Source organism: Anomalospiza imberbis, chromosome 5 (assembly GCF_031753505.1).
Source record: "Anomalospiza imberbis isolate Cuckoo-Finch-1a 21T00152 chromosome 5, ASM3175350v1, whole genome shotgun sequence".
Taxonomy (NCBI): domain Eukaryota; kingdom Metazoa; phylum Chordata; class Aves; order Passeriformes; family Viduidae; genus Anomalospiza; species Anomalospiza imberbis.
Genome location: NC_089685.1, coordinates 40,553,061 through 40,578,208, shown reverse-complemented (window position 1 = coordinate 40,578,208; position 25,148 = coordinate 40,553,061). Strand labels below are relative to the sequence as shown.

Genomic DNA, 25,148 nt, shown 5'->3' with positions numbered 1-25,148 from the left:
GTTTCCCCCTTACTCCAGCATTGTACTCTGACGCTCCTCCCAGAAGATTATTCTGTCCCCAGCCATCATACTCCCATTCACTTCACACTACTTCATCGTTCTAATGCCAACCAAATCTAAAAAGATCACTGCAGGTGAATAAGAAGTAAGCATTCAGGGAATGAGCAAGCCACTTGTTATTTGGGTAGGAACGTGCTGTGGGAATGTGTTGGCTTTTGGCTGGGGTAGAGTTAACTTTCTTCACAGTGGCTGCTGTGGCTCTGTGTTTTGGATTTGTGCTGAACACAGCTGATAACATAGAGATGGCTTTGTTATTACTGAGCAGTGCTTACATGTAGCCAAGGCCTTTTCTGCTTTTCAAACTTCTACCTTGGCATGTAAGTTGGGGTACATGGGAGCTTGGGAGGCAACCCCAACAGACCAAAGGGATGTACCATACAACATGACATCACGATCAGTATATAAAGTGGGGGCAAGAAGCGGGACATTTGGAGTGATGGCTTTTGTCTTCTGAAGTCGCTGTTACTGTGATGGGGCCCTGCTCTCCCAGAGATGGCTGAACACCTGGCTGCTCATGGAAAGAAGTGAATTATTTCCTTGTTTTGCTTTGCTTGTGTGCATGGCATTTGCTTACCTTATTAAACTGTCTTTATCTCAATCCACGAGTTTTCCAGCTTTCACCCTTCTGATTCTCTCCCCGGTCTCTCTGATGTGGGAGTGAGCGAGCAGCTGCATGGGGCTTGGCTGCTGGCTGGGCTTAAACTACTATAGGAAAGAAATACTTCTTACAGAAAGAACTTCCCCTGAAAATATTTTGAAAATAAGTAACTGGTTTTAATGGATTCTAAATCTGATCAGCCTGATTTAACTCCAATTTTGAAATAGCACAGATATGTAGAAATTTATCAATAAAACAACCTTTGCAATTTTTGAAAAAAAGCCTGTAATATTTCATTGTTTACAAAACAAAATAATTTACTTCTATAATGCAAAACTATCTCATTAAATGTACAATATAGGTTATGTTTGTTAAACAAACATGTACAATATAGGTTCAGTTTGTTAAATTTTATATCTCAGGGCCTTACCATAAAGTTCAAAGTCAAAATAAAATGCCTTTAACATACTGAACTGGATTTTTTCAAATTTCATTGTACAAAATATTATGACAGTAAAGAAGTGAAATGAGAAATATAGTTCATTTCAACTTATTCTCAGGGAGAGAAGATGCTTTCATTGATATGTTCCGATGGTATGTAACGCTGTTAAACTGTAGGTAGAATTTTTGTCAAACTTTTCTGACCATCTTGGTCATAAGAAGGCTATCTTTAGCTGCTAAATGCAGTGTTGTCTAACACTTATGAGTCTGTAAAAACCATAATATAAATAAATTTACATTTTATAAGTAAATTTTCATTTGTTCAGAATTTTTTTAAAACACTGGCTTAAGATTTTAAAAATTGATGAATTAATCACAGGAGAAAACACATTGCATCAATAATTAAAATAATATTTCACTTTCTCTTTTAACAGGATAAGGACTCTATTCCCAAAAGTTCTATAAATTTACTTCTCAGCATAGTATGATGATCACATATCTCAAACATTAGGTAACATGCTTGGCAGGAAGGCTATGTAAATCACCTCCTTTTGTTTTTAGTGCATTTTCCACATGTTCAAGAAGCAGTGAAAAGATGAGTTGCTTAAGAGAAGAAATCATTAAGTGATAAAATCAAAGCACAAGAACACAAATCCTGTCAAATGTGGGAGTATAATCCAGCAGAAAATAAAATAATTTCCCTTTCATTGAAACTTGCTTACATTACTTATGTATATTGATATGCCTCTTTTCTAGAATTTTCTTAGAAAAAGAGAACACTACAAATAGCCCTGTTGCAGTCTCTGCACTCCTCGGTCTCTTTGCACTATTTGTGGAATAAGGAGCTACTCATCCTGGTTAAAAAATCTGAGTCTGGCCTTAAGCCAGCATGGGCCAGATTCTGCCATCCTTAGTAGAGCTGAATAGGACCTTAAGCTGGGCCTGATTATGAACCGATTACTCATGTTGTGCTTTTTTTTTGCATGAATGGGGCCATTGTGAATAAACATTTACAAGTGATTCACAATTTGGCCTATGTGAGTAGTCTCACTCCCATCAATGCCACTACTCACAGAGTAAAGCACTACTAAATAAAACTGGCAGAATGTGACCCTGTTGTAGTACTTGACATCTAACACGAAGATACTTTTTCATTAGCTAAATGAAACGCTGCAACCAACAGGCTATCATTCATTCTTCCAGACGAGGCTGATGCAAGAGCATGACAAGCTTAATGCAGGCCTGCAACTTATCACACCTCGGGTTTAATGAGGGGTTGAATACCTATTTATTTAATGTATAAAGTTATGCTAGCAACAAGCAACAAAAAATTCCATTGCTAGATTTGAGGATGAAGAATTAATTAGAATTTAATCCCTTCCACTTAATTAAAATCAGCAGGAAGACAACATGATCTTTTATTTTCCCCTTTGATTTTGGAAGCTTCAAGCACCTAAAATTCTTGTAATATTTTGAAAATGGATATTTATTCTGTAATAAATCTGCAATTGCAATAAATTCCTAGGAATTGTAGCATTTTACTCCTGACACAAAAAAAAAAAAAAAAACTTATACAAATTATTTTGGGGTATTTCAGATGAAAACAATAGCAAATTCTTCTATGAAAATAAATAAGTAAATTGAAAGAGGCAGGCAACAACAAAAATGGATCAAAGATTGCCAGCTAAACTTTTCCTTCTTTGTCCACTAATGAAACCCTAACAAAAAGTTCTGGAAATTGCTTTGGCATTGTCTAAATATTATACCTTAAAAACAATTATGTGGAGACTGAATAAAATTTAACAAAAAAAATTTGAACTGAAGACAGTTTGCTAAAAAATAAAGTGTCTATACAAAACTAATGCCTCTACCTGTACCAATATTTTTTTGTTGTTGCTTTAAAACATAAGTCTAGTTTACTGCTCTCTAAACAGACCATAAAAAATGGAAAAGATAACTTCTGGCCAGAATACTCTTTTCCAGCTCCTCAGGCCAAAGTAGAAGCTAATTTTCAGAAGGAGAATCAAATCAGGAAACCACAAATTGGAGTATATGTATGTGTTAAAATCTGAGTTTATTACTAGTGGAAAATAAGACAACCTTCCTTTCAACCTTCCTATGTAAGACTCTGCTGTAAAAATCCCATTTTTAGTTAATCCTGATGGTTTCAAAGTCAAGTTTGTTTATTCGCTTGAAAGGCTACAGAATGAGGCCATCTCCTATTTTTATTTCGAGTTTAGCCCCCGTGAGTGGGAGAAGAGAAAATCTGGGGATTCCTGTGTGTTTGTTTTTGTGAGTACTGGTAGCTCTGCAGTTGCTGTGGTGAAATCTGCTTCCCAATCTTCCCTTCTTCCCCATGCGCCCTCTGTTCCTAACTAATGGCCAGAAAGAAAAGCAAGAATGAGAAGGGGGTGCCCTGAGAGTTGTATCCTGTTCTAATCACAGCCATGCAAGTCCTTCTTTATTTCAATTAATTTACTTTGCCTTTATGAACCTGAGAGACTGACTGTTGCTTTCAAAGAGGCTGACATTTCACTCATCTGAAGGAGCTTGGAATGTGACAGGGGAAAGGGAGGAGAAGTAAATCAAAGCAGATATCAATTCTCCAGATGTAAAGTATTTTTCTTCCCCTCTATTTTTTTTCCACCAGCAATGTCAGAAAGTCTGCTGACATTTTAATTCCTTTGTGATAGGCTGGGAGCTGAGAGCCAAGTCCTGCTGCCATTGCAGTCAAAAAGATTTTTCCCATCTACTTTAAGGGTAGCAAACTAGTCTTACACTCTGGAAAGCATATAACCAAAGTTTTAACAAAATGTAACTAAAACTAAATGAACATTTCTCTAACATCATCTTAAGATCAGATACAAACTGAAACTAACAAGGCTTGTTGGACTTTTTTGTTTCAATTTGACCATAGAGTAGCAAAATCCAGTAAAATGGACTGTACTGGAAGTAATACCTCATTGTTGTGTTGTTTGGGGTTTTTCCCTAATCTGAATTCTGTTAAAAGTGTAAGAGTACTATTCCATATTGTCTATGAATCACCCAAACTTCATGACACCTTGTCTGTAATCTTTAAGATTTAATAAAAATATACTAATTGATATATAATCTGTGCACATCTTTGAATACTCTATAAAGCACTGTGATCCTACTTTTAGCATTATATGTGACCAAAAATCTATCTCATTATCTTTAATAGAAATACACTCAGATCCATAAAATAAAGTAGTATCTTCTATTGTTATTACATTAGCTGCTCATTGATATAAATTCAACACGCTCATCATGCATTTAATGCAACAGCAGAGCTGGCTCAGAGCAGCAGCGCGGTGCTGAGAGAACTCAGTCTACAAATTCTACCTACAACATGAATGGTCATACATTTCCTTCTTTGCGTGGTGTGCTTAGAGATTTACATCATGGGTTCAGTATAATAAATTTATTTTCCTTTACCAAGTTGTTCCTTTATGAAGTATTCAATTGTAAAGCATAAATTTTTTTATACAGGACTGCTAAAAGCCATGGAGTAGACACATTTGTTTAGTAGTTTTATTTTTTCTTTCAGGTTCTATAATCATATTTCATCAACTGGTACAACAAAACATATATAAAAAGCAAAACAAAGAGGGTTTGTTGAGCTTGATGCATGGTAAATCTATTTGGTTTATTCTTGGTTTATTGTTAAATATTATATTGCATTTCTTTAAGCAGACATCGTGTATATTGTGACTTCTAGCATTCCACACACAGCAGCTTATTGTTGTTCCCTTTAAATATGGGAAATAAAAATGGTTTTAGTTTGCTTTAAAAAAAAAAAAAAAAAAAAAAAAAAAAAAAAGAAATTGAAAGAGGGTACTGCTATATTACATGGCCCAAGAAATATTGGCAGCATGCTCTTTGGCTTTCATCCGTAGAACTGCAATGCTGGAGGACCTCCTTTCAAACTCTGGCTTGGTTTCAAAAGCATGTCCATTGGTTGCCCCAGAAAGCAATGAGTCAGTGAAAAAATTATTGAGGGGCATGTGGCTAAATTGGTTCTGGTGGTTTGAAAAGCCTGTGTAGCCTGAATCTGTCCGGGGTGAGTGGGAGTAAGGTGTCATACAGGAGGACGTATCTCGTGGCAACATGCAGGAGGTAACCACAGAACCACTGGCCGCATTCCCTGCCCACAGATTGTTCTGAATCTGGAATATATAAAATGAACACAATTAAATTTAGTTCATATTTTGTTTTCTGCAATGCTTGGTTTGCTTTACTTCACATATAATTAGTTCCCCTCTGAAACAAGCAACAAATATTTAACAAGTTCTCTGCAATCATGTCAGAAAATAGTGTGAAGAGATCACGTGAGAAAAAATATGAGCTCGTTCACTTAAGAGCAAGGGCTGATGAGTCATGTTCCTTACTTTGCCATCCATTTGTCCTGCAACTCCATATATGATGTCTAGTGTTGAACCTCAGGATGCCATCAGCCCAGTCAGTCAATAAAATTAATGGAAACACATGACTGACATCAGAGAAAAGGTGTCAAAAGACTGTACAAGATCATAGATATTTTCAACATAAATGCTTCTCCTCATTTGAATTCCCACTGTAATGGTAGGAAAAGGGTGAACAAAACAAACCAATTTGGATTTCTCACATGACAAAGCCCAACAAGTATTTGAAAAATTTAATAATGAGAAGCTATGCGTAATTACTTTAAAACAAATGAAACCCTAAAACACAGGAATTACTGATAATACATTCAAGACCTTTTCTTAAATTTTTTTCAAAGATAGATTTGACATAAAATTTCTTTTCATTACTTTTGATGTGAAACTATACTTTGAGGGCATTTCTGTTTCAGCATTCAGCCTTAACAAGCTGCATTGTGCATCCCTGGAAAATGTTGCATGAAGACTAGGACACAAACTTTGTGGTAACCAGCAATGGCTGGAGTAACCATGTATTCAAGCTTTGATGTATAATCCGTTCTATACTTGGCAGTCGCTTAAAGCTCCACTCTAAGTCTCAGGCCTTCTACCATCTAAGTATAGATGTTATTTATGGATAGGTATTTTTCACTTGTTTTTTACAAGATGAACAGACAGGAAGATTTTTAAGACCTAACATAAGACAGCTGTTTTTATCTCAGACTGCATGGTCTTTCATTCCTGCTCTATTCACTCTGATTTGATCAAACTTCACACTCAGCAACTGCCCTTCTCTTTTTCCAAACTCTCTACTCTCTCTCTATCAATGCTACTTGCATATGTTATAATTTCTGACATACTCAAACTTCCTCAGTTATTCCTCATTTGCACACACCATTATAAAATATACAGCTTTGTATGTCTTCTCCACTTTTACCTATATACCTTTCCTGAATGCCGATTTTTTTAATGTACAAATAACATCAGGCAAGACATTTTTTAGCCCCCATTCACAGTACAGATCTTGTCAGCCAGTAACTATATCCTTTCCTATTTGTTTTTTACTAAATTTGTCTTCACTCTAAAAATCTGTTGTCTGTTCAGTGAATCCTTGCCCTGATGCACTGCAATTGAGCCCACGTGTCTTCTCTGTGATATGTTGGAGTAACTCAATTACTCTTCAGTTAGCACTGAAAAGTGAATTCCCACTTCAAACTTAATTTTAAATTCACATTCCAAATCCACAGACAAAGGAATTTTGACTTTAAGATATAAAGGTTATCTCTCTAGCTGAGTGATTTTTTCTGTCAAAGTAGAGGTCAGAGGAAGTAATGAATTATGACAGACACACATACACACACACAGAATGAAAACATGTTTCTAAGGTTGATGAGTTGTGTTTTCTCCCATTGTCCTATCACTTTGCAACAGCACATAACAAACCATCAACAAGCTAAAGCGATAAACTATGGTTTGCTGAACTCCTCTAGCTGAGATCAAGTGCAGATAAGAAGGATGAAATAGTCTTATTTTAAAAGTTAATATTTTAAACAGTAGTATTCGCAAGGTCATCAGGAGCTGACAAACTAATCTGGGCTCCTTGGGAATTCCAGCTGCAATAAAAATAATCCAGTAAATGCTCCATTTTGGTTTCCTCTGAAAGCCTGGGGGAAAATCATGGTAACAACACATCTCCCCAAACTCTGGGTCTGCTAGTTTTACACAGAAATGCATGCATGCAGTTATAGTTCCACACACTCATGGATGTGCCTTTCCACGCACACCCGCATAGCTGGGCACACCTCAAGCTTCTGCTCTTGCATATTTTAGGTGGTCTGCTGGGAGGCAATGGAGGAAGTAAGGTCACTGAGGAAGGATATAGAAGATTTTTCCTTCTTCTTGTGGGCCTCCTGAAGGAGGAGGATTTCCTATATGAGGAAATCTAAAAAAAGTTTCTGAACTTTCTAGTTGCCTCTTCTCATAATGACTTTTCAGAAGACTCAAATGACAGCCCATGGGAGACTCTCTACAGTTTGACATGATTCCCAGCTGCCTTATTACTCCTTGATTAACCTACCTGAGCCAGTTTTGACTTATAATCAGACAAATTTCCCCAGGGAGAAACTAGTTAACCTATGTAGTGTGTAATACACGAGCTATTTCTGAAGGAGCTCATAATCTCCAAAGCTAACTTACGTGCAACAAAGTCTTATTTATCTGACTTACTGAAATTTCTTTCTAAGAAATGCTATGCCAAACACTGCAGTCACCCAGGCAGCACAGATATAATTATGGGAGGAATTTTTAAAATAACCAGTTTAAATACAAACATGAACAAGTTTGCTTTTAATACAGTCACGATGGGAAACCTTCAAAAGGTTCAGAGGCTCAGTTAGAAAGTGCCCAATAACCTATGTGGTCTGGAGGAATCACAAAATCACTCTTTCTTTCCATATTTTGAGTAGTTCGGTTTGCAGTAAACTAAGTTTAGTACCGCCAATTTTCCTGATATTTTTATTCTAGACAAATCTCTTTCAATTTATGTTCAGTAAGATTGCACAGGTGTAAATGAGAACAGAATTCAGCTGCAAATCCTAAAAGATGCCAATGTCTTTTTCAAGAAATATGTGAACAACCTGTTAATTCTAAAACTTTTAAAGGAGTGCACTAGGTTTCTTCCTTAGAGAAAGAAATCCAAATTATTAAACTTAACTTCAGGAATGCCAGAAGATTCTAGGAAAGCTTTACATCTTCTCTCATGAGGCAGTTATGCCTTCCAAAACAATGTTTCAGTTATATCATTTTTCTATTCATTTTAGTTGGTTGTGTGACTTCACATTTGGTATTAAATTTTCATTTCTTTACAAGGATTTGCAACATAAAAATCTTGTAGTGAAATTTAGGTGCAGAAGGTATTCCTGTATTAAAAATAAATACAATAATGTTTCACAATAAGTCAAAATGATCAGACCTTCTTCTGGTATGTTAGAAGGAAAAGCAACATTATGTACATGAATTTAACGAAAATATTTTTCCTCTTAAAATCTTGTGTGATCCATGAACTATATAAAAGGCAATTCAGAGACTGTGAATGAGGCCATACATACAGCACATCTCTGGTTTCTGTTAACATCACAAACAACTTGAGCTTTGCTCTTGTGGTTACCATGAAATTACCAGAGCCCTTCAATATATTTACCTACTGTATGTTTTATACACACATACACATGCACACACACCCTTCCTGACTGAAAAAGAAATAGGATTTCATAGCTGTGACAAGAACATAACTGGAGAGTTATGGTTGTTAACGTGGTTATGATATAATTTCCTAGGCACATGACCTTCTGTTATACACTGCAGAGGAAAATGAGCTGAGGTAATTTGTCATCCTGCTTGATGTCATTGCTTTTTTCTGTTAAGCTTTCAAACTCCCTGAGCTTCAGCCTTTTTATGCAGCTGCTGGAGAAATCACATAAACTCAAATATCAAATTTTTCTGGGAGTTTTCTATCACTTCCCTAGCTTTGCTCTCTCATAACCAAACTCTTGACTCGTGTTATTTCAGCCACCAGCCTATCCAGACTAGAGACCGTCTCTGTTTGAGTGCATGTGTTTTAGTGCTCCACATGGGAAACAAAACACTAATCTCTTTTAAGAGCTCTAGATATCAAGAGATGTTATTATTATATTACATAATAAATGTTATAAGTGCTGAATGTTATTATAATTACTCTGGTAAGAAATTAGACACTACACAATTCCTCTGTGGAAAACAAGACTAAATGACACTAAATGAAGAGTTAAGAATTCATGTAATTATAGAAAACGTGAATGTCAGACTCATTTGCTAAATTTTTGTCACTCCTCTTCTTGCACTACCAGAAAATATCAAATCTCTGCTAGCACAAGGAGCTACTTTCAGGAGATTAAATGCAATATCTGTTAAACTGCTTAAAAATACTAGTCACAAGTTGTATCTGTTGGCCATTCCTAGTCCATCAGCACAATTAATTTGGTCTGTAACTTTCCACATTTTTTCTTTTCTGGGTGCCTCTTTATAACATCCAAAATACAGGTGGAAATTTCCCTGTGTTTCCCAAGCTTGTAGATTCTCAAAATAATTTAAACTGAAAAGAGCCTCGGATTATTTTTCTAAACCCTTGCTTGCAGTTACTCGCAAATTTAGATAAGGTTATTCAAACCCCATCCAGCCATGTTTTGAGTCGCTCCAGCTACAGGGGTTCATTAATTTCTATGGGCAATTTGTCCCCACTCTCATTGTATTTTATATTAATATCTAGACAGAGTACTTCTCAGTGTTTAATTTGTGATCATTTTGTAGGAGCTGTCGGATGAGTGCTCATGTGAAGATCACCTGTACTATATTAGGCTCAGGTATGAGAGATGCAGCACACATTTTCAGATATAAATAAAATGCTAATTAGCACATTTTAGTGAGAGGTTTAATAATACAGATTTAAAATAAGTGATAGACCCCTTCAGTCCACATTTGGCTTACAAATAGTGAACAAAATAAAAATCTGACCATTAGATTCCACACTTAGACAAGTTTGCTAACTTTCCAAATAAGGCAGGGTTTGAAAAGTTATCAAGCTTTCATTCTTGTATGGGATGTTTGGTGTACTGTAAATTCTCCCTACTGCAATCTCGAGGCCACTTACAATATGGATTAATTATATTTCAACTCTATGATACAGTTAAGGACAATATTTCATATTTTGAAATATACTATTAAAAATTTTGTGTAGCTTAGGAAAAAAAAATGCCATATAATTAAGCCCCAGTAAAGTCATTCACACTTAAAGAAATACATGTTTCACAACAAAACTCTACAGAGCAGCAAACTGAACATTGAGACTATGAGGACCACATACAGTGGTGGTTTATTACCAAGAAAAATAAAAGTGCAGTGCATAAGCTACTTTGTGTGAAACAGACACCACCCAGAAAGATTAGAAGTGTCACTCCACTCTTGTTGGAAGATAAGCCACAGCAGGGCAAGTGAGCACACATGCAGCAAGACAGTCTGCAGGTGGTGGCTCAGCCCAAGCTCCACGCTGTCACAGCTCGACAGCACGAGTGTGCGATAAAACCTCTTTGAAGCCAGATCAGGGATGTCTGCCACATCCACTCAAGCTCAATCAGTGTACCCATAGCCTTAATGAACTATTGTGATTAACTGTCATTTATGTGTCTACTACAGTTAAAAGAAATTTTAAGTCATATAACATGTGGCGTCTAATACATTCCATATGAACATTTAATTGCAGCATGTAACTTTGATTATTGCTAATGAGGATTAGCCATATGTACAAAGGCTAGAGCAAACAATAATGATGATCCAAGATCTTAGTACTTAACACATGTATGCTGATACCACTTCTACACTCTTCAACTGCCAACACATTATGGGATGCCATGCTGTTCAACATAATAATTTAATTTATCATTCTAGTGGATGGAATGCAAACTTCAGCCTCTTCCTTCTATTTATGAGATTTCATCATTTTCTTTTCTTTCTACACCTTTTATATCATTCCTGTTCCCATACTTTTGAAAAGCTTTTGTTGTGTTAGGATTCCCACCTGCACTAGATTGGGCTTTTTCGACTGAAATAAAAAATTAAATTCTATCCTATCAAAGTCTTGACTGCATTTTCAAGAAAATTTTTAAATACCCAAACATTTTACATGTGATATCAAGAGGGAAAGTAGAATGGCATGACAAAATTAATCCTTTTAAAAGAACTTAGAAGAAAAATTACAAAAAATGAACATGATTAAAGAACAAGTAAGGAGGAAAGACGCAAAGAAAGGAAAGAGCCTAGGTGGGAGAAAAACGTTGACCTTTTTTATCTGCTTTTCAGTGGTACAATTTAATGTTTATTTACATATTGATGCACTTATTTATAAAGACAGCATCTTTATCAATTTGATTCACACAGGGAAATCTGGGAGTCTTGTGTGATAATGGTATAGGCTCTTGTGTGTGTAAATAAGGGGGGCTAAAATGAAATTTTGTCTCAGGTTTTCTCGTTAGTTCTCATAGGTAATCATTGAATCTGATGACATCAAGTACCTCTATAACAAGAGCTTTCCCACTAACATAGGGTGGCAGAGGGAGTCAAATAAAGACCAATAAGGTAAGAGAAGAACAAAACTAAAGAGGCTTTTTTATTGTTCCTCTTCCAACGTATTTATATATATGTGTAGATAACTACAGATGACTGCAGGTGAACCAGGCATCAGAACAAAAAAAAAAATGTTGACAGATCATCTTACCTATTTTACACCTTATGTTTTAGGAATAAAAATTTTAGTTGATCAGCTTTTTGACAGCTGTAAAGGGAACCCATATCTGGCATAAAATTCTCTTTGGTTATGTTTCCTAAACATAAATGTCTAATACTTATCTGACCATGGCTGCCTAAAATGAAGGATGGATCCTTCTTTTAAATCCTGTTCACCAACACTTCAACAGTGTCTCAGATATCCTGAGACATATTTAATAACACTCTTCACTGTTTTTAAGTGACCAAATTAAGTATGGCTTTTTTACTAACATTCACTCTGGTGAAATGAAATAAACTTCCCCATGAAGGGAATCTGCATTCATTTTCCCACTGACGTTAAGATGTTCCATCTTATCAGTAGGATATTGCTAATTAAGCTAAAAATGTCTAGAATATGTGTTTTCCTGAGTGCACTTAAGATGACTTAGACCATAATGTGTTGCCTCTGCAAGAAAACCTTGAAGTTCAAACACTGAAAATAATGAAACTAAGAACTTCTATTAAAATGAATGAAAATTGCCATGTATAAAATTTTCCAAGAAAAATCTGATTTTCAGCATAATGTTGTTAAAGCCTTGAAAAAAACATCTGAATCACAATGATTGCTCAAGAATATTGTACAAAGTGCCCTTCTCTGTAACCCAGATTTTGACAGTATAATTAATGGAGGATATATGTATGCAGAATTTGGCCAGTTTAGGAGATATTCAATTTCTTGGCAGGTAGTCAAGCAACTAAAAAAACTCCAAACAAACAAACAAACAAACAAACAAAAAATCTGAAGTCAGTATACTGTAAAAATAGTTAAAGTTAGACTTAAAGAGCGAAGCAAAGAATTATGATCTACCAAAAGAAATCTGAATTGTCATTATTGTGAAGATAAAGATGTGGAATTTAATAGCAAAATTAGACTGGATTATAGAGACAGTTGTTGGATCAGATCACCTTCAGTCATTTCCAACCTCAACCTTTCTCTGATTCAGAGCCAACCTACTCTCTGAAATGAGTTGAAAGATTCATTTTCTCACAAGAGAAACCTTTCAGATTTATGAAGTCACACAATACATAGCAGCATTCTGTTCTTAATTTGTATTTGATGAAGATAATTGGTGAAGAGACTAAGCAGAAGTCTCCACGATTCCCTTGACTGACTGCAAGAGACGGATGCTTCTGCTGGAATGCAACTGAGATGTGTTTTCTCAACATATCCATGGTTGGACTCAAAACAGAAAATCTGCAGGCTGCAAATCCTTATAATGCACACCAGAAATTCATATTTGTTCCTGCTCTTTCTGCCATAAAGCTGTAAACTTCTCAGCTTGATTTCATCCTTTTTCAATATTCAACCTATATTTTCTTCCAGCAACAGGGAGTCTGTTTTTCTCCATGTTCCTTCTTAAATAAGCTCTAGTGATCTGTGTTCCACAAACCACAAGAAAAAAAAAATAATTTATTTAAAAGTATATTTAAAAGTATATTTTAAATTTATTTATTTAAAAGTACAGCAAAGCTTGTCTAATATTTACCTATTTCATTGTCATAAGAGAAGTGCTTGTGGTGGTGGTGGTATGGGAATAAAACTAAAGGCAAAAAGGATATCTGTTTTCTTTTCTTACATTAACTACAATGAAATAAAGGAATTGTTGGGGAAATCGATTTATAACATTAAAATGAAAAAATTTTAAATGCATTTTCTGTCTGAGTTGTGGGATAGATTGATGAATTTATAGCAAGTCAGGAGCTGTATATTTATTTTCCATTAGTGAAGCACTTAATAATGGACATCTAGTTCAAAAGATTTGAATGCAGTGATGTTAGTAACCATTGTGTTCTTAAAACATATTTTCATTGTCTCAGTCATTCTCACTGGAAATGTTATATATATGATAGAGGTGAGGTTTTACTGAAGGACAGGATTTCAGAATGTGAAAACTATGAAGAATTACCACCAGGTAAGCAAGAATATGAATTTTTATTAAATGTTTTGTGATAATTGCCTGGACACCTACTCATATACAGAAAAGTTGCCAAATTTTTCTCTGAGGAGAGGGCTACCTTGTTTTTATCATGTAGCCAAGCTATGCATGCAAGCACTCAGCTGAAACAGCCAATGTAAAGTGTACTCACACCTTCATTTAGCTCCTTGTTCCTGTTCTTGAAGTACAGAACAGCACAAAGCAGCATTCTCATGCAGGTGACCCAACTCAATTACACATTTGTTCCTCTCTGTTTACCTGCAGTCTGTTAGTCTGTGTTTGTAGGTGAGCACGTTGCATTTGTGCTTGTGAAAGAGTACACATTTTATATTTCTACACATTTTAGAGATGCTTGATCTAAGATGATGAGACCAGTATTTGCATTTCAATCTTCTGTTTTTAAGAATCTATTAATTAGTGATGGAAATATTTGTCAGACTGAAGCTTAGTTGTGTCATCTGTCTAGCAGATATTTTTTGACGAAAGTATAAACAGGAATGCAGAGAGAATTAATCTTTTTAACAATCTGAAAGTACAGAATAGATATTTTATTGGGTTAGAATTCTACAGATCATATCATCATATAGTTTGAAAATATGGGATTTTTGAAAAACATTAATTTTAGGACAATCCTTTTAAGTGCTTACCAATCACTTATATTATTCTATTATCTTATACTAATGAAACTTCGGTCATTTAGGAAAATATGTACATGGAATCCTACTAAAAATACAAGACAAGTTGGCAGACACAAATTTAGTCTAGAAATCCCAAAGCTTCAGCTCTGTTCCTTGTATCACTTGTTGTGATGCTCTAGGTAAGTCAGAAAGACCTTCAAAGGAGAATTGACCACCTTGAATGAGACCTGTGAGTGAATGCAAATCTATGTCTTTGTGAATCTACCTGAGGCTTCCTAAGATTGTGTCCGCCTACCTAAACACAGTCATGCAGTGGTTGCTAATGCAATTTGGGTTATTGCCCTGCTACATTTTTAAATGAAAACAGACGACTTACAAGTGCCACCACAGCTGAAATGGCTGTGTCCATGTTCTGAGCTGCTGGAGCACAGGGCAGCTCTGGCCCAGGCACCAAACCTAGTAATATGTAACCTCTTCAGAGGTAAAGCACATTAAACTGAGTGGATGACACATGAGCTGCAGATCCCTGGTTCATAGCTAATCACATTCATAGAATCATAGAATCACTAAGGCTGGAAAAGACTGCCAAGATCATGAGGTCCAACAATTGACCAAACACTGCCATGCCAACTAAAGCATAGCACTAATTGCCATTTCCAGTCAATTCTTGAATACTTCCAGGGATGGTAGCCCCAGAATTCCAATGCTTAACCACCATTTCAGTGAAAAAATTCTTCCTGATGTCTGACCTGAACCTCCCCTGGCTCAGCTTGAGGTTATGTCCTCTTAACCTGCCACTTTTTCCCTGGGAGAAGAGACCAAGGCCCATCTTGCTACAATCTCGGTTCATGCAGTTCTAGAGAGTGATGACGTCTCCTCTGTACCTCCTTTTCTCTGGGCAAAAAAGCCCAACTCCCTCAACTCCTCCTCACAGGACTTGTGCTCCAGACTCCTCCCCAACTCCGTTGCCCTTCTCTGAACATTCTCCAGCACCTCAATGTGGTTCTTATAGTGAGGGGCCCAGAACAGGACACGGGATTTGAGGTGTCGCCTCACCACTGCCAAGGACAGGGGGACAATCCCTGCCCTGGTCCTGCACTACAGGCCAGGATGCCATTGGGCTTCTTGGCCACCTGGGCACACTCTGGCTCATGTTCAGCTGCTGTCAACCAACACCCACAGGCCCTTCTCAGCTGAGTCAATTTCCAGCCACTCTTCCCCAACCCTGAGGAACTCTTCATTCAGCCAATTCAGAGTATGACCAAAGCAAGCTCACATAGAATATGAGTATTTTCTTAAAGTTGGAAGACACCCTGCTACCTAATGAAGCTGAAGAGCACCAAAATAGTGGTGGAAGTAGTGGAAAGGAATAGTAGTGGAAAGGAAACATGCAAGATTTTTTCTTTGTATGGTGCTTTTTTTTTAATTAATCATGTGGTAAAAGCAATGTGAAGCCAGAGACATAAAAAAAAAAAAAAAAAAAAAAGGCTCCAGAATAAAAATATTCAATGTGCTAAAAGAAGCAAGGAGAGAAACAAAAGCAGAGAGTGAGGCAAAGCAGTAAACCAAAGGACTAGAGAACAGAGACACAAGATTGCAACCTTATTGTGCAGTATACCTTACTATTTACTAACAGGGAACTGAAAAAAAAAAAAAAATTCAACCAACTACCATGGTCTGAGAGAGCTGTCCTGTCCCTCTGCCTCTCTCCCCCAGGGATATATATTCAGTTCTGATTCTGTATGGCTATATTATGGTTTCATGCTAGTAGGAGACTTCTTCTATTTAATGGTCTGTTGAGGTCCATAAGTAAATGGTGCATTTTTAACACATCAAAAGGAAGCTCTCTAGAGATCAGATAGTTTATACTTCATCTTAGCAAAGTATACAAAACCAGATTTGTTAGGATGGCTGCCAAATGTAGAACCAAAGTACTGCTTGGTCTTTACCATACCTGAGGGTAGCTGTCAGTCCTTGGAAGAACAGATATGTCATAGGTGGCAGCAAAGTGGCTCTTGGCTTGCTGGATCTGACCATAGCGCTCTCTTTTTCTCCATTTTGCTCTTCGATTCTGGAACCAAACCTATAGCACACAAGGAAAGAGTCATCTGGGTAAACAAAATTATATACCATGCAAAGGGTTTTAGGAAAATAGGAGACTTTGGACAATGGCTTCAAAAATTTCTCTTTATGTACAAAAGAGAAGTTCTCTACCTGAAAATGGATTTTTCACTGTTTCAATCTTGTAAATGTCACACCTGCTTAACTTATTGCTGGCTATTTTAAACACACATATTGTTTCATTCTCTCAAAACAAACAAACAAAAAACAGACAACCTGAGAAAGATCAGTCTGTAGGAAGTAAAGAAACATTCTTTTAAATTCCTATGCCCACTGACTTGCTGCAACTATCCATAATCTGCCTCCTAGAGGTGTCCATAATCTCTATCAAGTGCAGTAATAAAAAGACAGGAAAAATTCACACAAGGACAGTAGTCTACACAGCAGGAAAACTTTCTATAAGAAAGGCTAGCTAAAAGGACAACAAGATAATAAAAAGTCACCATGACGCAGACAGTTTTTGAACAATTGTGATTGTTTTTTCACTTTGGTGTTAGGTGATATCTGTTTCTTATAATGGAAGACAAAAGAATTGCACTTTCAGCTATGGAATAATTCAGATTTTATGCTTAAATTTATGTATACCCCTTGGTCTGTTCTGTAATATTTTGTGTGTCAAGTACTATATCAAAAACCCATTATATGACAATTTCTTTCTGTTACTGATAACTGTCATTGTCCCATGGTCTTAATAATTTATTCTTGTCTTTCAGACAGTTTAGTTTGGACTGATCAGGAATTATTCTGATGAATAAAGGGGATTGTTAAGAAAAGTAACACTGTGTAAGAGTAATATCCAACTAGTCATTATTGTTCTGGTGTAAGCAAGCTCGCTGAGATTTTTTTAAGAAGTCACACTTTAAACTGAACCTTTTTTTAAAGGAAACAATGGCATTGGTTAGTCATCCTGCTAAATTGATCATTAATTCATTTTGATATATGCATACATGAATGGTGGGATTTTTATAGATACTTCCTGTATTTTGAGGGCTATTTATGAGTTCCATATTGTGGGATAGTTAAAATAACACTGTTTGGTTTATAATTCCATTCTTGCATTGATCTTTGGAGAACTCAAATGTCTTTTGATACAGTTTAAGCAACCAGGGCATAATTTTGCTCATTTTGATTCCCAAGGACTTGTGGCATATGCAGTATGTGCAATCTTTTAAAAGATTCAGCAATCAAAGCAAAGCTCATGCATATAACTCCTGAGTATATATTGTTAGGAACCTTGGTGGTAAATTTTTGCTATTTATGATGCCTAAGCTTCAGCAAAAGGAAAAGGGAAGGCAAAAAAAATCTCCTGTCTCCACAAGAGGCACCAAGGACACGATAAGGAAATTTAGTCATGAAGTCCTTTCCTTGAAAAAAGACCTTGACAATCTTCTTAAAATGGGTACCAATTACTGGACTGACATGCAGCAGGAAAGAGAACAACTTAGATAAATTAGGTTCAGGTTGGCTCTCTCTGCATGCATGCAGGACAAATATTAAATTGGATGTTGATGAAATGGTGGTGAAGGGAACTGTGGGTAAGGTATCCAGCTGATCACTCTGCTACACTAAATCAAACAATTTGCTTAAATTCATAGAAGTAAATGAGAAAAAGCACATTTTTTCTTTCCTTTGACAATCCCCCAAAATGTTTCTGTTTACACCACTTTACTAGAAACTTACTCTTGGCAGAGATAAAGTAACCATTTGCCTCCACAAAGCAATGTAGAAATCTGCTGCTTGTTATCCTTGAATTGCCAGATGCTTGCCTTTAATGACGTAAGGCCTTGCAAATTGCTTAATCTTGTGATGGAATACTCTTGCTACTCTGGATAGAAATGATCAACATGTCTTTCCATATTTAGCATATGAGAAATGCAAAGATCAGTTATCTTTTAAGAAAGGTAAGAACATGTTTAAATAAAATAGAAATAAATACTCTGTGAAAGTCTGATATAGACATATATTTTTCATTTACTGTCTTCTTTTAAATAGTCTTACAATATGAAGCCTCTAAATCTTAGAAAAAATGTGCTAAAAAGTCAGAAGACACACTTTAGTTCAATTTTCCCCTCCGTGTTCTCACTGTTAATTTGTTCTTGAAGTAGTTCTTCGTATTCCAGAATTAAACATTTTTAGAACAGTGTTTTAATGTTATGCTACCTTTTTTTTTAAGCCAAGACTAAATCCCAATGAATGGAAAGCTGTACCAAATTCAGGAGGGGAATTGCACAGAGCCTAAAGAGTTAAAAGCCACTGAAACAAATTCCATCAGCATTGCTGATATCACATCGATGTAACAGAACACACAGTTTTGGACTCTATTTTCTGATGACAATGGCAAATGTGATGCCTGCTTGAATTGACATGAAAAGAACATTTCTTTATAAAAGTAATTAGTTGACTTTTTCTGAAAGTGTTTCTGCTTTAAATTCAGTTTGTATGCATGTGCACTGATGTCTATTTCTCTATATGCATGTGTGAGTATGTGTTTAATTACAAGTTGTGAAGTTGTTATCATATTCAAGTCACTAAATTAAAAAAATTAATCCCAGTCTGTAATAATCAACAGGACTGTTATTCTCTAAATTGAAATAATGATTATTACCAGAACAGAAAAGAGATCTAAAATGAAGATAAACTTGCAAAAAGTGTCTCACACCCTTTTCCAACAGAAAACTTCTAAACAAGAGAAAGGCTGAATTTCCTGGATATTTAGCTTCTTTTCTCATCATTACACATCAAAAGTCATAAATATTATTGAGATTACTATATGAGCACATACTGAATGAATCACATTTGTATGCAGTTATGATATTCAAATAATGTACTAAGTGGTCACCAGTATGTTTCCTTCCAAAAACTAGAATAGTATTATTTATAGGTTATCAAAGTTTAAAAAGCTGAAATTGTATCTCCTAATTTTGTGATTTCTAAGATCATTCCATACAGAAAAGATGAATAGATTATGTCCATGTTTTATACAGGTACAAAACACACACACACACACATATCTATGTAAATATAGGTATATAGGTATATAGATACATATACACATTTATGTATGTGTAGTTTCACTGTACAGTCTTTGGCTAGAAACAAGGAATTTATTTACTTTTTAGACCGTAATTTTCATGCCATGGCACACACAGAATCCTCTGCATCTGAGTTCTGCATTGTCATCAGTCTGAACTACACGCAACAAGTCTATAGTGGGATCTGTACACATAACACATACACATGTTTTCACTGCCTGGAATTCCACAAGAGATCAAGACAACTTTACTATTGATGTTGTTTTCTCATCCTTTAGACAAGTGTTCAGAACTGCAACAAAGCTACTAAAAAAAAGAAAAAAAAAAGTTGTTTTAGCACTACAGCATAACAACTCATGTCCATAAAAAAATGAGGCAAAACTCATTTACTTTACTCATGTTTACTTTAGCTTCATGGGCTTTTGTACAATCCCCAAGAGTGTAATTTACTCATTTCTACCATGTACAATTTGTCACAGAAAGGCTGAAATCTGGTTCCTACCTGGACTCTGGCCTCAGTGAGCTCTGTTCTCAGAGCTAGCTGTTCTCTTACATAGACATCGGGATAGTGGGTTTTCTGGAATACTTTCTCCAGTTCCTCCAGCTGCAAACTGGTGAAAGTTGTTCTGTGTCTCCTCTTCTTACTGCTGGAGACATTGCTGTCACACTTATCACCAAGTTCATCCAGGTCCCCCTTCTCCTGCAGCCCTTTCACTGGAGACATCCTGAGATTGTTGCAATTGTCCATGGGCCTGCTCAGCTCTGTGTGAAGAGGCTGTCCTTCCACTTTAGTAATCCCGTAGTTCACTGTATACAAGGTGGGTTAACAGCTGGTTAATAAATGATCAAGGGGGAAGGAGAGGTGTTTAGACTCAGGAGTTCATATAAAACAGCTTCACAAGGAGCCAAATTCTATCGTGGCAGTGTTATTTCTATATGAGATCATTGAAGAGGAATTTGTAATATTAACTACAGATAGAATAAAAGTGCTAAATCACATTGAATTTTAACCAAGAATGACATCTGAAAACTTACAGAGTAAGGATACTATGCAAGACTTGGCTATTTTCACCCTACCACTACTGCTGCTAAAGTAGTTAACAATGCATGAAATCAGCCTCAGCTAGAGTTGTACAGATAAGGAATCTTAGCCCAAAACAGATTTTCATAGAAGAGGCACAAAGCTATTGACAAATGTGCCTTTAAACTTGAAAGCAAATGTAAAAAACCTCTATGAAAATACAAACTGTGAAGTAAACTTAATAGTTGTAAACTGATAAATCAAGAAGCAAATTAAACCAAAAATTAAATTCACTTTTAAAATTCAATAAATTCCATATACCTTCTTTTGCATTTTTGAAGCGGAATTATTTCCAATGAGGTTTGTTATGGTTACAAAATACAGGGCATTTCTGTAAAATGTTAACTTATTAAAAGAGATAGTTTCCTATACTTTGTAAAAGGATTGCAGGAATTATTTTTCTTTAGGTAAAACTTTAGTGGTAGAGATAAGAAATATTCCACAGTAGCTTCTTAATAAGGAATGAAAATATTTCCTACTTTTCAATATATTTACTTATCACACATCACTGGAAAAGTAATGAGATAAGTTAAAGAATTAAAAAAAAACTTTTTTATTATTTTCTAAGAAAAAGTTGGAAAAAAATATTCAAGCTCCTTAGAAATTAAAACTTACAAACATGCTATGTAACATAATAAGCTTGCTTTGAGATTGTCTCACGTTCTCAGTAATTTCTTTTCTTTCAATTCGAGCTGATTGCAATGAAACACAATTTTTAGATACTTACCATCAACACATACATAGATAGGAAATGCCCCAAAGCCCTCGAGGTACACAATAAATTAGCTAATTAAGAAAAACTTCAATGTATAAATCAATTTCCTATAGGTTTTTCTTTTTTAAATTACACTTGAAGAAATCTATCGATTTCTTACCATTTTTTCATACAAATAAAAGAACTTTCTCAAAAAATATATATATACTTCAATGACTACATGAAGTCAAAAAGCATATCATATTGTTAGTCCTACTGCAGCTGATCTTAACCATGTTTTCCAATTTTTCTAGGAAATTAGTTCTTAAATTTTCTTCTATAGCGATTTTCATCGTGTTGGAATAATGAGGAAGATTTTGAATGTTTTAAAAAGAAAATATTCCTCATTCTCCTTGCTTATAAGCTAGAAAATTTTAATACTTGATAAAATGTTTAACGTTATTCTTTGGATGACCGACGGGATTTTGAGAAAAATCACCTTCACTCATCAATTAGTAACACGGCAGAGAACCCCGCTACCGTCGCAGGACGGTATTTGAAGGAAGCAGAGATGACCAAGCGGCCTTCCCGTTCCCTCCCTGGATCGGCACCGGGGAGCCGGCCGTGTCCGGGGTCCCTCCGACACCGACACACCGGCGATGCTTTTTCCCGGGAGATTGCTGGCTGAAACGCCGCTGCTCGCAGTGGGGGCGGGGATGGCCGGGGAGCGGCCGGAGGGCGACCAGGGGCCGGTCAGGGGGGTGCCAGGGGTGGCCAGGGTGTGCCGGAAGGTACCGGGGGCGGCCGTGTCCTACAGCACTCTCCGGGACCCGCCGGCCCGTCGGACACCCGGGCGGGCTGCCCCGGGGACGGGCGGGCTGTGCCGGCGTGCCCGGAGCTGTGTCTTCGGCCAGCCGGGACACCCGGGCCGGGGCCAGTGAGGAAGGCAGTAGCTGAAGAGCTGCACTGAAAGGAAAAGAGCTCTTCAAAGTAGGCATTTTCCTTCTCCCGGATTTTTTTTTTTTTTTTTATAGTAGGGTAGTAGTATTATAACAATAGTATTGTTATTGTTATTTTACTACGACCTGACAGCCCCTGGCATGCCCACACCCGAAGGCTGCACAGCTGCCTTTAGTCTCCCAGGGCGGGAGAATCCCTGCCCTCCCCCGCACATCTCCAGGAGGAGGAATAACCCTGGGATGACGACTCACCGTTGCTGTCCTGGCAGGGTGATGTCCTCTCCAGCCTCACATGATGCTCAGCTCTTTGCAGAGGGTTGAAGGCCTGTACACATTTGCTGCCTGACGTTTTGCTATAAAAGGACTCATTGTCCAAAGTTTCCATAACGTGCTCCAAACTTCCTCCTGCTCCCATATAAAAGTCACTGTTCTTGCTCGGCTGACTCTTCAGGGCAAACTTCTCGCTCAGAAAATCCATAATCATCTAAAGCTGCTTGAGAGCCTCTTCCCTAGACAGAGGCTGGACTGTGAGCAAGGGAGGGAGAGTGAGTGGATGGGAGGGAAGGAAGGAGGGAGGGAGGGAGGAAGAGGCGTTCAGCACTTAGAGAGCTGTTTTGCCTCTGAGCCTTTGATTTGTCTTGTCTTGAAAGGGGAACCCGAAGTTGCTCTTATATCTTGAAGCTCAGCAGGACTTCTTGTGCAACCTCCCATTTCTAATGAATATGAAAATAAGCAAGTAGTCTAACTCCACCCCAGGTCCCCCAAGACCTAATCCCAACACAGGAGGGAGTTCCAGGCCCATTTTCCACAGACAGATCTGTTTCAGACAGACACACACAAGCATTTGAGGAGGGTGAGGGGAGAAAGGGAGGGAGGGAGGGGAGGGAGGACAAATAAAAAGGACATTTCCCCTCTGCAACCTATCCTCATTTCTCCAGAGATCCTGGAAAAAGTAATCCCTCGCTTCCCTCCCTCTCCCCCCTGCTCCCTGAGAGGCTTACAGCAAGGTAATTTCAGGGGCACATACCCTTAAGTAAAAGATCTTCTTTAATCGATTTGACTGATACGTCGGTAGCTGCAGTCCTGTTCTCTGAAGCTGTAAAATTAAGAACCGGTGTTCCTTCTCTCTTAAGCAGCTCAGAAGTTTTGTCCTAGAGTTAAACAGAGAAAGAAATGTTGTAGGCAGTTTTTTGTGTAGAGGGAATGTAAACCAGCGAAACTTAAAACTAGAATTCTCTCACATCAGAAAACTGGCCTAAAAGATAATTTGTCTGCTATGAAACAGATCTCAACCAGTCTGTCTCTGTGTGTGTTTGGAGTTGGGGGTATGTGTGCATCTGTGCAAAGTGGTTAAAACGGACCTTTATTTTAAATCTCCTGAAATATTATCAATAAAAAACAATACTGTTTCTCAATGAAAGTAATTTTTTAAGTCTTAGTTAATAAGAAGAAAACTAAACGAGCCGTATATACATGCATTCCTATGGATATTGGGAAAGCGGGTGGTTTCCACCCAATGTGTGAGCTTTGAAGTGTTGAATTCCTTGTTCTTTTCGCATGTTGATAGGTTTTAAAACACAGGCGAGAGAGATATTGGACTTTTTAGAAAAGGCACGAATTACGGAAAAGATCTTTCGTGCTTCCTCGTGAAAGGAGTACGCGGTGAAGTAAAGCAAACCCGAGCTTGCAATCACTTCAGATGAGGATTTCAGCATCGTGGGCCCGCGCTTGTCTTTTCTACAGAGGCTATTTTAGAACCCAATTCGGTGGGCCCTTCCCCCGCTGGGGCGGGGAGGGGAGAAGAAGCGAGGCTTTAATGAGTGGCTGAAGTACCGGTGCAACACTGGCCGGCCGGGGCTATGGAGCAGCTTAGAGACCTCTCCTGTGAACTCAGTCAAAGGTGAAGGGAAGGCCAGGTCGGGTCCAGCATATCTCCCGGCAGGCAGCTTCCCTTCCTTCTTTAGCTGGTCTCTAACTTGGTATTTTCCCGGGTAAAGGGGTAGGGGGATGTTTTTTTCAGCTACCACTGTCGAGCAGCTGTGGGCACCATCCGCCACAGGCACACTCTGCCCTTCCCTGTTATCTGTCAGGACCGGGCTGCTTCCCCAACCTCTCATTCCCGTTTCCCAGCGTTACCTGTCGCCATCACCGAGCTGGGGCTGCGGGGGGCGCGAAGTCTCGTCGCGGCAGAGCGTAGAGGTGGTGCTCGGGGACTTGGGGTGGGACGGTTTTTTTTGTGGTGTGGGGGTGTCGCTTTGGCGGGGAGGGAGAAGTTTAAACTGTTTCCATAAGCCCCGGGAGAAGAGGAATCGAAGGGGCGCGGAGGACGAGCGGCGCCCGCGCTGAGCGGCCAGGTGCGGCGGAGGCCGGCTCGCTGCCTGCCCCGGGAGAGAGGCTGGAGCCTGCCCCAGGGGCCGCTCCAAGGGCAGTTCCCGTCCCCGGATTTCTCATGAAAAACGACACGTTTCCTCCTTGCACCTTCTGGAGCAACGCCTGCTCCGGACCCGGGGAAATAGATCCTGTCCCTGCCCCCGCATCTCCGTGTGCTGGCACTTCGGCAGCGTGTTTATCACTGTGCCTTAAAAGCACTAAATGCCTTGGGGAAGGGAAAAAATAAAAAGGGGGGGGGGGGGAGCAGGGGGGGGAGAGAGACAGAGAGGGAGAGAGAGGGAAAAATGGAGCTCTGGATGTCTTTTAAATGAAAGACACATGCAAAGCTTTTGCAGACTGCAATCGACTTTTATCCCAATAAATGTCCCTCTTTAAAGACAACTATTAAACTCCAGGAAAGCCGAGGACAAGGAGCATCTCCTAT

At 37.9% G+C, this 25,148-nt stretch overlaps 1 protein-coding gene across 1 annotated transcript; it reads right to left on the bottom strand.

Annotated features, from left to right (window-relative positions):
• Positions 1 to 4,637: 4,637 nt before the first annotated feature.
• On the bottom strand, positions 4,638 to 24,536 carry ALX1 (ALX homeobox 1). The gene is made up of 6 exons (XM_068190331.1): positions 24,470 to 24,536; positions 23,361 to 23,484; positions 22,586 to 22,858; positions 20,102 to 20,406; positions 16,401 to 16,529; positions 4,638 to 5,286 (listed from the first exon to the last, which is right to left on the bottom strand). The coding sequence occupies exons 3-6, from the start codon at positions 22,815 to 22,817 to the stop codon at positions 4,966 to 4,968; spliced, it is 987 nt and encodes a 328-aa protein (XP_068046432.1). The 5' UTR covers positions 22,818 to 22,858; positions 23,361 to 23,484; positions 24,470 to 24,536; the 3' UTR covers positions 4,638 to 4,965.
• Positions 24,537 to 25,148: the final 612 nt, after the last annotated feature.

Bases quoted from the DNA above. Each gene is read 5' to 3' on its own strand.
- ALX1 (XM_068190331.1), bottom strand. From the start codon at position 22,817: ATGATTATGGATTTTCTGAGCGAGAAGTTTGCCCTGAAGAGTCAGCCG. The intron at 20,407-22,585 runs GTGAGTCGTCAT...CCTTGTATACAG, and splicing joins ACCCTGCCAGGACAGCAACG to TGAACTACGGGATTACTAAA. The intron at 16,530-20,101 runs GTAGGAACCAGA...TGTGTGCTATAG, and splicing joins TCACTGAGGCCAGAGTCCAG to GTTTGGTTCCAGAATCGAAG.